The following is a 16,196-nucleotide window of genomic DNA, read 5'->3' on the forward strand; positions in this document are numbered from 1 at the left end:
GCCGAAGTCGGATGCCCAACCGACTGAGCCACCCAGGTGCCCCTGCCCAAAACCTTTTTTAGAATAAGAAAGAGACTCTTGCAAGCTTCCTGTTAAGCCAAGAAAACTGCTTTTTAAAATCCTTTCACCAGCCTTTTTTTTTTAATGTTTATTTATTTTGAGAGAGACAGAGATGAGAGAGAATCCCAAGCAGGCTCCGCCCTGTCAGGGCAGAGCCCTATGCAGGGCTCATCCCAGGAACCATGAGATCATGACCTAAGCCAAAATCAAGAATCAGAGGTTGTTGTTTTTTTTTTAAACAATGATCCACCTTTTGGTTTTTTAATTTTTTTTTTTAACGTTTGAGGGACAGAGCTTGAGTGGGGGAGGGGAAGAGAGAGAGGGAGACTCAGAATCTGAAGCAGACTCCAGGCTCTAAGCTGTCAGCACAGAGCCCGACATGAAGCTTGAAGTCACGAACCATGAGATCATGACCTGAGCTGAAGTCAAAAGCTTAACCAACTGAGCCAACCAGGCACCCTTCACCAGCCTTGATTCTTAATAAGGCTGGTTCAGTAATACCCCTCATGCAATCCACTGCCTTGTGTTTCCTAGAGGTGTTTATACCCGTGTCTCCTAACTTTTCTCTAAATCATACTTCTGTTCAAGGTCCTATGCCCTGGGCATAGTTACATACATACCTTTTCAACCCATTCCATTTCTATTATGCTTTATCTCATTTAACGAATAGTTTTTGTTTTGGATAGAGCCAAACAAGTTCATGTTTTTCGTGAATCACAGAAAGTGTGGCGGTTATATATGTCATAAGGTCAATCCTTTTTGAATCCAAAATTCCTTAATTTGTCCAAAACACCCCTTTCTGGCTAAGAATTAACCCTTTCTTAGCTCATTCTCTCTGTATTACATTACTACCAAGAAGTATTGTCTTTCTTTGGAAATTGAGTTTTCTCTACAGAGACTTTTTAATCATTGGAAGATAGTGACTTTTATACAGAAGCTCCAAATTCACTGAGATGCACGTGCTGTTGGTCAGAGAGGACCAGTTGGTAACATTTGCACCTCCCTGTCAGGCTTAACGCATGTATGACTGAAGTCTGCAGATGTCTGATTACAGATCACTGTGTGTCCTGAAACTTCCGGTACCTTGTCATTAGCAAAACGTTAAGTTCATCATGTGTATCAAAGTTCCACTGCTTAATGTAGGGGAACGTCAGTCTTAGAATTAATTATTTAACATTGCTTGGTAACTTATTCCAATCTTCATAGTGACAAAGAAAGATTAGTTTTAATACTAATTCCAGCTTTGTGTATTACATGAAAGTACAGAATGGCTATGAAACTTTATTAAAATTTGTAAGCCTACTGCAATAACTTAGGGAGGGGATAAGCAGGTAGTCATTAGCTTTAAAATGCAGAGTGTGGGGGCCCCTGGGTGGCTCAGTCAGTTAAGCATCTGAGCCCCACATCGGGCTCTGCACTGACAGAGCAGAGTCTGCTTTGGATTCTTTCTCTCTCTGTCCCTCCCCAACTTGTTCTTTCTCACTGTTAAAATAAATAAACTTCTAAAAATAAATTTAAAAAATAATACAATGCAAACTTATTTTTTTTTTTTCTGGTATCAGATGTAGATGTTAGTGTTTTAGTAAAGCCATCAATAGCCTATTTTTGTTGTTTATTTAAAGATTCTATTTTTTTAAGAGCTCCTGGGTGGCTCAAGTCAGTTAAGTGTCTAGCTCTTGATTTTGGCTTAGGTCATGTCATGACTTCACGGTTCGTGGGATTGAGACCTGTGTCCATCTCCGTGCTGACAGTGCAGATCCTGATTGGGATTCTCTTTCTCTCTCTGCCCGTTCTCTGCTTGTGCTTGCTTGTGCGTGCACGTGCTGTCTCTCAAACATGAGAAAAAAATTTTAAATAAAATAAAAAATCTGCTTTCTTTAAGTTATGGGAACAAAACCTGAACGTAAGAGGAATTTCAGAAAATGTACTTCCTAGCTATAAGGCCTTGGGCAAGATAGTTAAGCTTTTCGTGCTGGTCTTCTTATTTATAAAATGGGAATGATAATGTCTATGTCCTTGAGGTATGGTAAGGATTAAATGAGATATTCTCTGGAAAATGTTTAATGTAGCAGGTCTGGCCCATAGTTAAGTAGTTAGCTGTTTGTTAATGTTTAAGTTTTAGTTTAGTTTTTACAAAATGGAATCAAGCTTATGTATACGTAGTGTGTAACATAGTGCACATGGGAAAGATTGTTTTGAGTTTTGCTCGCCCCCAAGGAGGCTACAAAGTGGGGAACCAGTTCAAAAGCCATGTTGGCGGTTGAAACGTTCTTCACAGTGGCAAGGAACAGACTTGCCTTGCCTTGTCTACATGAAGTCCCATGAAAATGTTTTACTTAACGGAATTTTATTATTAATAAAATAATTTTTAGTAAGAATAATTAAAATCTGGAAGTTCTGTTGAAAATGTGGAAAAATCCAGAGTGAGAAATGTTGGCCTGTGTTCCTGTTTACTCGCATAGCTTCTTTCATTTCTCTTTATTTTCTTACCGTTTTGAGAACATATCCTGGCTGACTGTTTCGTAGGTCCACTCAGCTGTCGAAGAAATGGATGGCTTAGACGACGTGGAGAACAGCATGTTGTATTACAATCAGGCAGTCTTTCTGTATCATCTGCGGCAGTACTCAGAGGCCATAGCAGTTGGTGAAAAGCTCTACCAGTTCATAGAACCTTTTGGTATGTTCTCTCAAGTCCAGAACTTCCCTGTCATACTCAGAGGGGGCTCTGGTAGTTTCTTACCCAGTTAAATCAAGGAATCACATGCCAGTATTTAAAGAAAGAAGGAGGGGCGCCTGGGTGGCTCAGTCGGTTGGGTGACCGACTTCGGCTCAGGTCATGATCTCGCGGTCCGTGAGTTTGAGCCCCGCGTCGGGCTCTGTACTGAGAGCTCAGAGCCTGGAGCCTGTTTCAGATTCTGTGTCTCCCTCTCTCTCTGACCCTCCCCCATTCATGCTCTGTCTCTCTCTGTCTCTAAAATGAATAAACGTTTAAAAAAAAAAAAAGAAAGAAGGAAAAAAGCTGTGTCCAGTTTTAGCCACTAAAGATAAAAAGGATAAGAATGACGTTACTTTTAGATGAACCCGGGTTTTCTTCTCCCATTTCCTCCCCACTCCTTCCCCTCGATTTTTGCAAATTGTGATGAGAAATGAGGTTGCTAATTGGAAAGACTTCATGCTGTTTGTTTTTTCCTTTGCTGTGTGAACACAGCTTCGTGTACCTGATCCGTTCTTTATTGAGCAGTGTATTAAGACTGGGGATGTTAGCGGACAGCGTGGTACTTTCTTGTCTGTTGCCCCCCTGACAGTTTTGTGGGGAATCCCTGGAGTAGATAGCACAGACTCTGTTTTGGTGTCGCGATTATCTTGCAGTTAGCAGCCTCGAGTAAGCGTAGTAAGAAAGGTACGGGCAAGGGAAGAAAGAGGGAGCAAATAAGGCAGCAAAGCCAGATCCAGGAGGTGGTTGTTAGAGAGGGCTGTTTGTTTCCAGCCCACAAGCAGTCAGATTTCAGTTGTGGTCATGTTTTTGTCTTTTTCTTTAGGTTACTTTCTTTTAAATTCAAAACACTAATGCCAGTTCTTGACTTATAAACACCTGATTGCTAATGTGGTTCCCGCAGGATAAGAAGTAGAGTGTGACGGCTCCTCTGGGGGGCTTTGGGAAGAGTTACAGGGTCCCCTTTTGCCGTCAGCTGGTTGAGTGGCTGTTTCCTGTGGCTCCAGGGAGGCGTTTTCAAGGTGCTCCCCTCTTCCTCTGTCCTGAGGGCATGGTGGCTGGACAGATTGGGCAGGAGAGATGCCCGTGGCAAAGACGGTGTAAACAGCGGCCAGTTCCTTTCTCTGTAAAGCTGGAAATCAGAATTATACCTCCGGGATGACACGGATGGATTTTTCTTTTTAAATTTATTTTGGGAGAGTGTGCGCACACATGTGAACTGGGGAGGAACAGAGAGAGAGAGGGAGAGAGAGAATCTCAAACAGGCTCTGTGCTTGATCTCACATACTGTGGGATCATGCCTGACCTGAGCCAGAATGAAGTTGGACTCTCAACCAACTAAGCCACCCAGACGCCCCCTCAGATGTATTTTTCTGTAAAGCCTTTTTTTTTAAAGTAATCTCTACACCTGATGTGGGGCTTGAACATGTGACCCCAAAATCAGGAGTCGCACGCTGCACCGACCTTGCCAGCCAGGCACCCCTACGAAGCTGGTTGTTAGAATTTCGGGAACCGTTCATGAAATCTTGTTCATATGTACGGTGGCCAAGTGGAATAAAGCCACCGAGGCAGAATTCAGATCCATTTTTCTTCTTCTTTGAAAATCGTTATTGTTATTTTTAAAAACTTTACTGCTTGGTTCTTCACACAGCATGTATTTATTGAACATACACGGTGGACCCAAACTGTTCTGGGTTCTGAAGATAATGTAGTGACTGAAACAGAGCCTTTACCCTCGTTAAGCTTATATTCTAACGCGAGAGAGAGCGACACAATAAGTATGTATTGTGAGGTAGCCAAATGCCATGAAGAAAAGCTAAAATTGGTAAGAGGATACAGATGGACTGGGAACGCTGTTTTTAGGTAAGGCAATCAAGGAAGGCCTGGGGTAAGACAGCCTCTGAAAAGAGACCTGAGTGAAGAGAGGAGGTGAGCCACGTGACTCTTGAGGGGCAGGCATTCCAGCCAGAGGTGATAGTGTGTACAGAGCATCTGAGATGAGCTTGAGTTTGCTGAGTGAGAGGAACAGCAGGTCATTGACACTGGAGCCAGGTGGGGAGAACAGTAGCAGGTGACGTCAGAGGCAGCAAGGTAAGGAACAGGTGAAGTCCTGTGGCCTGGGTAAGGACTTAATGTTTTTCTTGGTTTTTTAATTTTTTTTAATGTTTTTATTTTTGAGAGTGACAGAATGTGAGTGGGGGAGGGGCAGAGAGAGAGGGAGACACAGAATCCGAAGCGGGCTCCAGGCACAGAGCCCGATGTGGGTCTCCACATCACGGACCGTGAGATCACGACCTGAGCTAAAGTCGGACGCTTAACCGACTGAGCCACCCAGGTGCCCCAAGGACTTAGTGTTTTAAGAGTAGTGGTGGGATGGATGGGTGCCCGGTTGGCTCAGTCGATTGAGTGTCCAACTCTTGGTTTAGGCTCAGGTCATGATCCCAGGGTCCTGGCATCAAGCCCTGCATTAGGCTCTCTGCTGACAGTGCTCTCTCTCTCTCTCTCTGTCTCAAAATAAATAAACTTAAAAAGAGTGGTGTGAAACCCGTAGAGATATATGACCTTTGTGCATCAACCATGTTGATTCTAGTTTTCAATTGATTCCACTCCGGCTGCTCTGTAAGAACAAGAATGGAATCGGGAAGACTTGTTAAAAGGCTCTTAAGGGCTTTTAAATTTTTCTGGTCTTGATTTTAGCATCCTTTTTTAGATCTTATTTTTCCTTTTATCTTCTCTTTTGAAAGGAAAAGAAAATAGTATTATGACATACCAGGTTACCCTTTCTCTCTTCATTGGGCTCTTCTTCCTTTGAAGTCCTTGTTAGAGTTGGAAGGAACCTCAAGAGATCACCTGGTTCACTCCCCTGCCTTCAAGCAGGTGAAGTATTCTCCCCATTTTACAGGTCAGCCAGCTGAGGTGTAAAAATTAGCTCGCTGATATATAGAGGCAACATATCCAGTAAGTAGCTGAGCAGGTACAGGAATTGAGGTTTCCTTCTACCTGAAGTGATTCTCCTCATTTGGTGTGTTGGTAGATATTTTGCCAAAGAAGGATCAGCTAGTGGAAACCCAGCGACGGGAGGCCTTCAGATGGAGAATGCTGCAATCGCATTGTTGGTATTGCAGGTTGCTTCCCTTCATGGCTCTGGGGGATGAACACACATTTAAATAAAGAGACTTAGGGGGCGCCCGGGTGGCTCAGTCTGTCAAGCGCCTGACTTTGGCTCAGGTTATGATCTCACGGTTCATGAGTTTGACCCCTGCTCTGAGAGCACCGAGCCCGCTTTGGATACTCTGTCTCCTTCTCTCTCTGCCCCTTTCCCACACATGTCCGCCCGCCCTCTCTCTCATTCTCTCTCAAACATAAATAAGCATTTAAAAACAAAAAACAAAACAAAAATAAAGATTTAGGCTTTGCTCTTTAGGAATCTGGGGAGAGGAGTGGTCTGAAATGTTTGCTTTACTTTGGATTGTAACTTTTCTTTTCCTGTTTTTTTCCCCCAGAAGAAAAATTTGCCCAAGCAGTGTGTTTTTTGCTTGTAGACCTATATATATTAACCTATCAAGCTGAGAAAGCTTTGCATCTTCTTGCGGTCCTAGAAAAAATGATTTCACAGGGTAACAATAACAAAAATGGGAAGAATGAGGTGAGTGTTGTAAGGTGATCAGATTAAAATGTATGGTTATTAAATATTTTAACAGCTTTATTGAAATGTAACTCATTGTACAGGATGGTGGCTATCATTAATAATACTGTATAACATATTTGAAAGTTGATAAGAGTAGATATTCAAAGTCCTCAGCACAAGAAAAAGACCTTTGTAATTGTACAGTCTAGTGATGGATGGTTTAACTAGACTTATTTTTTTTTCCTTGCAATGTTATTTATTTTTGAGAGACAGAGAGTGTGAACAGGGGTGGGACAGAGAGAGAAGGAGACACGGTATCCGAAGCAGGATCCAGGCTCCAAGCTGTCAGCACAGTCTGACGCGGGGCTTGAACTCACGAACCGTGAGATCATGACCTGAGCCGAAGTCCGACACTTAACTGACTGAGCCACGCAGGCGCCCCTAGCTAGACCTCTTTATTTCGCACTTGATACAGATATCTAATTGTTATGTTGTAGACCTAAAACAATGTTATATGTCAATTATACCTCAAAAAAATCTTTTTTGTTACAGCTTATTTTTTGTTGTTGTTTATGAAAATTTTTTTAATGAATAAAAATCAAAAGAATTATGCCTACCCTCAGGTGGCCTACAGGCTACGTAGGGAGAGACAGATGAGTTAAATTTTTTATTAATGAGGGCATCTGGCAGGCTCAGTTGGTAGAGTGTGTGGCTCATGGTCTCAGGATCATGAATTTGAGCCCCACGTTGGGCATGGAGCCTATTTAACTAAAAAAAAATTTTTTTTTGATTAATGACCTAAAAAAAGCAAAGGTAAATATAATTCGCATCCACAAAATTTACCTTTTTAAACTGTATAATTCAGTGGTTTTTAGTATCCTTACTGAGTTGTACAAGCATCACCACTGTGTACATTTTCATCACCCCAAAAAGGAACCCCGTACCCGTTAGCACTTTTTCTTTTCCCCTTCCCCCAGCCCCTGGCAACCACAAATCTTTTTCTTTTTTTTAAGTTTATTTATTTTGCAAAAGAGAGGAAGCAGGGAGGGACAGAGAGAAAGAGAGAGAGAGAGAGAGAGAGAGAGAGAGAAAATCTAAGCAGGCTCTGTGCTGTCAGAGTGGAGCATGATGCAGGGCTCAAATTCCTGAACTATGAGATCGTGACCGGAGCCAAAACCAAGAGTCAGACACTTAACCGACTGAGCCACCCAGGTGCCCCTGATGTACTTTCTGTTTTTGTGAATTTGGACTATCCTGGCCGTTTCATATAAATGCAGTCATATAATATGTGGCCTTTTGTGATTGGTTTCTTCCACTTAGTTTGATACTTTCAAAGTTGACCAAGTTGTAGCATGTATATTTCTTTGCTTTTTATGGCCAGATCATACTCCATTGTATCAATTTGCCACAGTTTTTTATCCATCAGGTGACGGTCATCGGGGTTGTTTTCCACATTTGGTGATATAAATGATGCTACTGTGAACATTTGTATGCAAGTTTTGTGGCGGCATGTTTTCATTTCTCTTGGGTCCATGCCCAAGAGTGGAATTGCTGGATTGTATGGTAATTCTGTGTTTAATCTTAGGAGGAACTGCCAGCCTGTTGTACAGAGGCTGAAAATGTTACACAATTTTACATTCCTACCAGCGTCTTATGAGGGTCTCAGTATGTTAGCATCTTGGCATGTGTGAGATACTAATTTTACAGAATGTAAAGATTAGAATTAAGACAATAGAAACCCCAAAGCTGGATAAACAGGCAGCTTTCACTAGAAAATATTTCATCATGAAAGTTCTTTAGAAAGAATGCACATTTATGACACATTCTGATAAGAGACTTGGTAAGAATACTTCAGGGGCGTCTGGGTGGCTGAGTTGGTTAAGCATCCGACTGGCTCGGGTCATGATCTCACGGTTTGTAGGTTTGAGCCCTGCGTCGGGCTCTGTGTTGACAGGTTGGAACCTGGAGCCTGCTTTGGATTCTGTCTCCCTCTCTCTGCCTCTGCCCCGCTCGCACGCGCGCGCGCTCTCTCTCTCTCTCTCTCTCTCTCTCTCTCTCTCTCTCGTCTCTCTGTCTCTCTCAAAAATAAACGTTAAGGGGCGCCTGGGTGGCGCAGTCGGTTAAGCGTCCGACTTCAGCCAGGTCACGATCTCGCGGTCCGTGAGTTCGAGCCCCGCGTCGGGCTCTGGGCCGATGGCTCGGAGCCTGGAGCCTGCTTCCGATTCTGTGTCTCCCTCTCTCTCTGCCCCTCCCCCGTTCATGCTCTGTCTCTCTCTGTCCCAAAAATAAATAAAAAACGTTGAAAAAAAAATAAATAAACGTTAAAAAAATACTGGAAAAAAAAAAAGAATTTGGTTAAATCATCTTAGCATCATTCCTAAACACTATGTGGTAAAATACTTTATTTTTATATTCAGTACTGATAAGAGTTGAGAAAATGCAGTTCTGTTCAACAGATGCTTGTGTCCTTTGCTAGCTATTAAAGTGACAAAGATGAAAACGTTTTCGCTTTTCGAGGAACTCCAGCGTGTGGGAGGAGAGAGCTGGGGAGCATCTGTCAAGGGACTGGGAGGAAGGCGGGGAAGGAAGTTTGGATGTTTGATTTAGGCCTTGAAGGATATGGTTTGAGTAGACAGAAGCAGCAGGCTGGAGCAGGGTAGCCGTCGCGGCAGAGAAAACAGCACAGAGGTGAGAGTGGAATATTGGAGGAATTTCCCGCCACCTGAAAAGTCAGTGGAGGTCAGGAGGTGAGGTTGGCAACTCCAGTAATGGGTCTCAGTGTGAAGGCTTTCGAACGCTGCTAGGAATCTAGGGTGTGATGTTGCCAGTGTTCATAGCAGAGAACATTTTTGAGAAGGGAATGACATGATCTGTTCCGGGTTCTGGAAGGATGAGCTCAAGTTTTGCTCGAGTCATATCTGTGCTTTTGAAACCTGGCTATCATCATGCTCAGTGCGAGCTTCTCAAAAGTAGAGTTTCCTTAAGAGAGAAAAAAAAAAAAGTTGCCTATTACTCCAGACTGTTACACCTGAGTGTCTGGCTTCTGAAGCTTGGAAATGCTCGCTGAGCGATTCAGAGATTCAGACTAGCACGCTTGGAAATCACTGCTTGAAATCATGGCAAAAGGAATCTCAAGTTCAGTTAACTCTGTGTCACCGCCCTACAGACTGGTAGCAACAGCAGCAAAGACGGATCTGATCACAAAGCTGAAAGCGGAGCCCTGATAGAAGCTGCAAGATCCAGGGCCCATCAGGTAAGTCCGAAGAGAGAGTCTGCGCATGCGTGGTTGCCGATAGTCAGGAACGATGACGCATGTGCAAGATCAGCGGAAGCAGTGAGTGAATGGAAAAAAATGTACGTCTTTTTGGCTTTGGAGTATTACAGTTTAAAAGCACGTTCGGCCTTCCAAAGACCTTTGCTTAAGATGATAATGCGGTGTGTCATTTCTTTTAATTCCTTGATAAAAGATTGAGAGAAATGGCCTGGGTGTATTGGATGGCAGAATCAGTTTGGAGACTATCAAGGTTCATTCTTAGTTAGCTGTGGGCACGTAAGAAGTGGTAGGAATTACAGAAGCGCTGGATCGCTATACTGTGCACCTGAAAGTAATACAACACCGATTTTTAATGCTTATTTTTTGAGAGACACAGAGCAGGAGCGGGGGGGGGCACAGAGAGGGGGAGACACAGAATCCCAAGCAGGCTCCGGGCTCCGAGCTGTCAGCACAGAGCCCGACGCGGGGTTCGAAGTCACCGACTGTGAGATCGTGACCTGAGCCGAAGTCGGACGCCCGACCGACTGAGCCACCCGGGCGCCCCGAAAATAAAGTAACTTTTAAAAAATAAAAGAATTGTTAGGAGTTTTGCTTGCAATTCGGGTGTAAGTTTTATTCCACCATTACCATGTTGTTTGTTTTTTAGAATGTCTTCTGAGAGTACAGCGAAAATAGATTCTTTAAGATAATTTAAAATTTGCTTTTGCAAGTAACTGGCATCACTATGTTGCGAACAGGTCGGGTTGGATGTCCTTAGCTAGAAAGTCAAGCTGCCTCACCACGTGTAAATGTACCATTGTTCTTACATACTAGCATTTTCTTTTAATAGTATAAAGTGAGAGCTTATATCCAAATGAAGTCCCTGAAAGCATGCAAAAGGGAAATCAAGTCGGTCATGAACACAGCCGGAAATGTAAGTTTCTTCTTGACTTTTCTTCCTTTTTTCTTTTTTTCTTTAGTTTGCCAGTTTTAAGTAATTGATTTCAGTCTTAATCTAGTGTATATCTACCAGTAGATAAGAGCCTTGACATGGAGTGGTGAAGTAGTGATCACACCTTGTCTCTAATTTAATGCAGTGCTTTTCTCACTTAAAATTGCAGCTTGCGTTTTCCCTTGGTATGCAACCCTCAGAACCACCGTTTTAAATAGCTGTCTAGCATTCTGGGAGTTGTTTATCATAATTCACGCAAACATTTACTATTAGATACCTCAGGATTTTTTTAGTTTACACTCAAACCACTTACTAAAGATGAACAGTTCGGTTGTGGCTCAAACCTGCCCTTTCCAAACGGTCTTTGGCTTGACCTTCGCTTTGACTAATGCCAGAGTACTGGAGACACGGTGCTCCTTCCGTCCACTCCGCTGACACATGGTTTTTAGGACTATGGAGGGAGAAAACAGAATCGTACACATCCGCGATGCTTTCAGGAATAGTGTTAATTTTAAGGATGGAGTCATAAGGAGATACGGTTTGTAGTAGGAATACTTCGGGTAAATTGACCCTAGAAATCCCAGGCAGGACCCAGATTAGTCAGCGGGTCACTGCTCAGGTGATTTTTGAGGAGAACAAGTGGTGGCCCAGGTCTGAGGCGTAGACTGGAGGCTAAGGGGGAAAGGCCCGACTAGCCGGCCCACCGTCACCAAAGCTGTTTGGAGATACAAGGCACGATTTCTGCCTGAGTGGACGCCCTAGTCCCAGGGAGAGAGAAACAAGAAAAGAAATAGTGATGCTGCGGACTGGCGGTAATGCCCAGATCCGGAGGGGGCGCTGCTGCCTGGAATGAGCCTGCAAGCCCTTGTTTCCTCGGCGACCAGGAGGCAGCGGAGCGGGAGCAAGGACTTGGAAAGCCTGCAGCGAAGCTGGAGCGAGGCGTGAGGAGGCCGGGATGCCCGAGGTCCTCCTGGCTGCGTGTGCGCTCTGCGGATGTGGGCACGCTTGTGCGCCCGCCGCCACGGGGGTTCCCAGAGAAGTGAGGCTCCGCGCGCCTCCCAAAACGTGATCTTTGCCACGGCAAGGCTCACTCTCGAAAGTAGGCGGTTCTTCCGTCCACAGAATGACACTGTTGTAGATCCCTCTTTGGAAAAGCATCTGATTATTTGTATCCTAAAAAGTAAGGGAGACCGTCAGTCTCTGTAATAGTCATTGAAATGAAAGGCCTAGTTCGTGCTGTTAAGTTGGCTTCCGGTTAGTGGTGTAATAGGTATACATATATGGTGTACGCATTTTTTAAGGCAGACCTTGAATTGAGTTTATGAGGTGCTTTCTGATGAGTTTCTTTTTTGGGGTTGTGAGAGCAATGGAAAATTTTGGAGCTATGGTTTTTTGTGAGCATGACTTAAATTACGCTCTTGAATACATACCAGTATAGTGGTACAGTTGTGACCTCCCATCACACATGTGAAGACAGAGTATAAACAGTTTATATTTTCTTTACAGTCTGCCCCCTCTCTGTTTCTTAAGAGCAATTTTGAGTACTTAAGAGGCAATTATCGAAAAGCTGTGAAGCTGTTAAATAGTTCAAACATTGCTGAGCATCCAGGATTCATGAAAACAGGTAAAAGAAAATTATGAAATTCTAGTACGCTATTTTATTTCTGGCTCTCTGTCTTTTGTTGTCTCCTGTACTTCTCTTCAGGGTGATTTCTTATAGTTTTTTATTTTTATTTTATTACTGTTTTTTCTCTTAGACCATGAGTGTGAGTAGGGCAGCGATAGAGAAAGAGACAGTGTTAAGTAGGCTCCACGCTCTGCACGGAGCCGGCGCGGGCCTCGATCCCACAACCCCTGGAATCATGACCTGAGCGGAAATCAAGAGTCGGACATTCAACCGACCGAGCCACCCGGGTGCCTCGAGCGTCCGTCTCGCTACCACCCCCCCCTCCCCACCTCTTTCTAAAAATAAAAATAAAAATGCAAAGAAGAGGCGCCTGGATGGCTCAGTCGGTTAAGTGCCCAGCTTTGGCTCAAGATCCTGATCTCATGGTTCGTGAGTTCAAGTCCCACGTCAGACTTTGTGCTGACAGCTTGGGTCCTGGATCCTGCTTTAGATTCTGTGTCTCCCTCTCTCTCTGCCCTTCCCCTGCTCATGCTCTGTCTCCCTCTCTCTGAAAAAAAATGAATAAACATGAAAAAAATTTTTTTAAAAATGCAAAGGATGAGTAAGTTTTATGATACATTTTGTTTTAGATTCTGTTCAGATTTGAGCACAGACCGCATATGCGAACATACTCAACCCCTCTTGCCCTTTTACGTCCTCTGTTTGGTGGGGTGGTAAAAGATGGAGAAAAGCAGTTTGTTCCATTATAATGTTCTTGGATATTCTGTTTATTCTGAGTATGCTTTTTTTTTTTTTTTTTAAACTTTTGTGTGTGTTTATTTTTTGAGAGAGAGAGCAAGTCTGGGAGGGGCAGAGAGAAAGGGAGAGAGAAATTCCAAGCAGGCTCCGTGCTGCCAGCACAGAGCCCAATATGGGGCTCAAACCTGAGAAGCGTGAGATCATGACCTGAGCCAGAGTTCAGAGTTGGACGCTTAACTGACTGAGCCACCCAGCCGCCCCTGAGTACCCATTTTTAATTCCGCTAAATTTTCATTTTTGCTGTTTTTATTGTCAAAATTTCCCCTCAGAAGCCCGTAACACCCAAACACTGAAATGATCTTTCAGACTAAAAATTCAATATGCTTGAGAAAATTTTGCTTAGGATTGTCTTGATGTAGATATCAGAATTGACATTGTCAGGCTCTGCAGTGGAGTGCAGAGCAGGGCATGTGGTTGACTAGTGAATGGTTAAGATTATGTAATAGGAAAGGTTTTTATACAGCAGTTTTATTTTTTGATATTTTTCTTTTCTCTTTTTAATTTACATCCAAGTTAGTTAACATATAGTGCCAACAATGATTTCAGGAGTAGATTCCTTAGTGCCCCTGACCCATTTACCCCACCCCCCCTCCAGTAACCCTCTGTTTGTTCTGTATATTTAAGAGTCTCTTCTGTTTTGTCCCCCTCCCTGGTTTTAGATTATTTTTGTTTCCCTTTCCTTATGTTCATCTGTTTTGTCTCTTAAAGCCTTCATACGAGTGAAGTCATAGGATACTTGTCTTTCTCTGTCTAATTTCACTTAGCGTAATACCCTCCGGTTCCATCCACGTGGTTGCGAATGGCAAGATTTCATTCTTTTTGATTGCTGAGTATTGATATTTTTCATAGTTATTAATGTCAAAATTGTTCATTTTCTTCTCACATGTGAAATTTAGGTTTTGCTGCTGACAAAATATGCTTACTAGAGATTTGGGAATAGAATGTTTCTTAAAGTGTTCACAGTGCTACTATCAGAGGCAGTCTCCTTTAAACATTTTAGCGTATTTCCTACTGTCTTTTTTCCTAAACCTAGTTTTTGTCTTTTTAAAATATCCTTGCTTAATTTTAAAATGTCAGAAGAAAACCTTTAGATTTTAGTATTAAGTATTGAATATCCTGATTATTAATTTTCTGTGTCTAGTCTGGCATTTATATCGTTGAGGAATAGATGGACTGTCAGTGAGATGTTTTGGAGCATTTGGGAAGCAATTCAGAAGAGGAATCCTGAAGCTTAGATTGCTTTCATTACACCAAAACAAACCCCAGAGAAATGAAGGATTAAAATGTAAAAATTATAAAAGCAGCTAAAACAACAACAACAACAACAACAACAACAACAACAACTTGAGTATTTTAATTTTGTGGTAGGGAAGACTTGATCAAACCAAGAAGCATAGAGTTTAGAAACGGTGACTAGAGGCGCCTGGGTGGCTCAGTCAGTTAAACATCTGACTCTTGATTTCATCTCAGGTCATGATCTGGTGGTGAGATGGAGCCCCAAGGTGAGCTCCGTACTGGGCTTGGAGCCTGCTTCAGATTCTCTCTTTCTCGGGGCGCCTGGGAGGCTCAGTCTGTTGAGCGGCCGACTTTGGCTCAGGCCATGATCTCGCCATCTGAGTTCAAGCCCCGTGTCAGGCTCTGTGCTGACAGCTCAGAGCCTGGAGCCTGCTTCGGATTCTGTCTCCCTCTCTCTCCATCCCTCCCCTGCTCGTGCCTCTGTCTCTCACTGTCTCTCAAAAGAAAATAAACATTAAAAAAAATATATAAAAAAAAAGATTCTCTCTCTCTCTCCCTCTGCCCTTCTCCCACTCACACACTCTGTCTTTAAAGATAAGTAAAAATTTTTAAAAGATGACTAAATTTAACCACGTAAAAACGTGAAACATTAAAAACATAACACACACGGGGCGCCTGGGTGGCTCAGTTGGTTAAGCGTCCGACTTCAGCTCAGGTCGTGATCTCGTGGTCCAGGAGTTCAAGCCCCGCGTCGGGCTCTGTGCTGACAGCTCAGAGCCTGGAGCCTGTTTTGGATTCTGTGTCTCCCTCTCTCTGACCCTCCCCCGTTCATTCTCTGTCTCTCTCTGTCTCAAAAATAAATAAACGTTAAAAAAATTAAAAAAAAAAACAAAACATAACACACACACACACACACACACACACACACACACAGAACCAGGTCACAAGACAGATGACCCAATGACATTGTGGGTAATATTTGAAACAGACATGACCCAAGTTTTCTGTAGCATACTAACAGGTAACCAGTAGGAACAACGTCTGTAACCAAGTGAAAAAGTGGAAAGACCATAAAGAAGCAGAATACAGGATACAAATGCCTAACAAGCATGAGGAGAAAGACGCTCAGCCATAGTGATACATTTTTTTAAATGTTTATTTTGGCAGAGTGCGTGGGTGTGGACGTGCAGGTGCCAGCAGAGGAGAGAGAGCGAGAGAGAATCCCAAGCAGGCTCGCACTCTTAGCACAAACCCAGCGTGGGGCTTGATCCCACAACCTGGGATCGTGACCTGAGCTCAGATCAAGAGTTGGACGCTTACCCGGCCGAGCCATAGTGATGTGTAAAGACATAGGAACTAAAAACAGCGGAGGGGCCCCTGGGCGGCTGGGCTGGACATCCCACTCTGGGCTTCAGTTCAGGTCACCGTCTCTCAGTCGTGGGATCAAGCAGAGCTCGGAGCCTGCTTTGGATTCTCTCCCTCTGTGCCTCTTCCCTGCTTGTGCATGCATGTGTGCAGACATGCCTGCACTTTCTCAAAATGAATAAAATTAAATTAAAAACAAATTCATTAAAAAAAAAATGAACAGCAGAGACTTAAAGTTTAACAAGCAAAAGCAGGAGTTTATGTGTTCTGTTTGATGTATTCTTGCCATTCATTGAATACATTTCTGTTTTAAATGTTTCCACATATACTTTGTTCTTTCCAGTTTCTACATAGTATTTTGTTGGGTGGATGTAACGCATATGATGTTACTAATACATATTTTTTGTCCTTTGCGTTATTGTATCATTTGCCTATAACTATTAAAAGTTGAATCGGAAACGAAGACTAAACAGGCTAACAAAATTGATGTGCACAGTTGGTTTATCACCTGTAAGAAAAGATTGTGAAAGGAAAGGAGCTTACAAAATTTTCAGATGTTTCTTA

General features: G+C 43.1%; 1 protein-coding gene across 7 annotated transcripts in view; it reads left to right on the plus strand.

The window, feature by feature from the left end:
• The window catches only part of CNOT10 (CCR4-NOT transcription complex subunit 10), a 72,131-nt gene that overhangs the window by 21,394 nt on the left and 34,541 nt on the right, over positions 1 to 16,196 (plus strand). For all 7 annotated transcript variants that reach the window (XM_049629062.1, XM_049629057.1, XM_049629061.1 and 4 more), the window contains exons 4-8: positions 2,587 to 2,737; positions 6,277 to 6,419; positions 9,568 to 9,654; positions 10,505 to 10,588; positions 12,113 to 12,230. In XM_049629062.1, coding sequence (XP_049485019.1) covers positions 2,587 to 2,737; positions 6,277 to 6,419; positions 9,568 to 9,654; positions 10,505 to 10,588; positions 12,113 to 12,230 — 583 coding nt within the window. The remainder of the gene's footprint in view (positions 1 to 2,586; positions 2,738 to 6,276; positions 6,420 to 9,567; positions 9,655 to 10,504; positions 10,589 to 12,112; positions 12,231 to 16,196) is intronic.

The sequence above is a fragment of the Panthera uncia genome, chromosome C2 (assembly GCF_023721935.1).
Source record: "Panthera uncia isolate 11264 chromosome C2, Puncia_PCG_1.0, whole genome shotgun sequence".
Taxonomy (NCBI): Eukaryota; Metazoa; Chordata; class Mammalia; order Carnivora; family Felidae; genus Panthera; species Panthera uncia.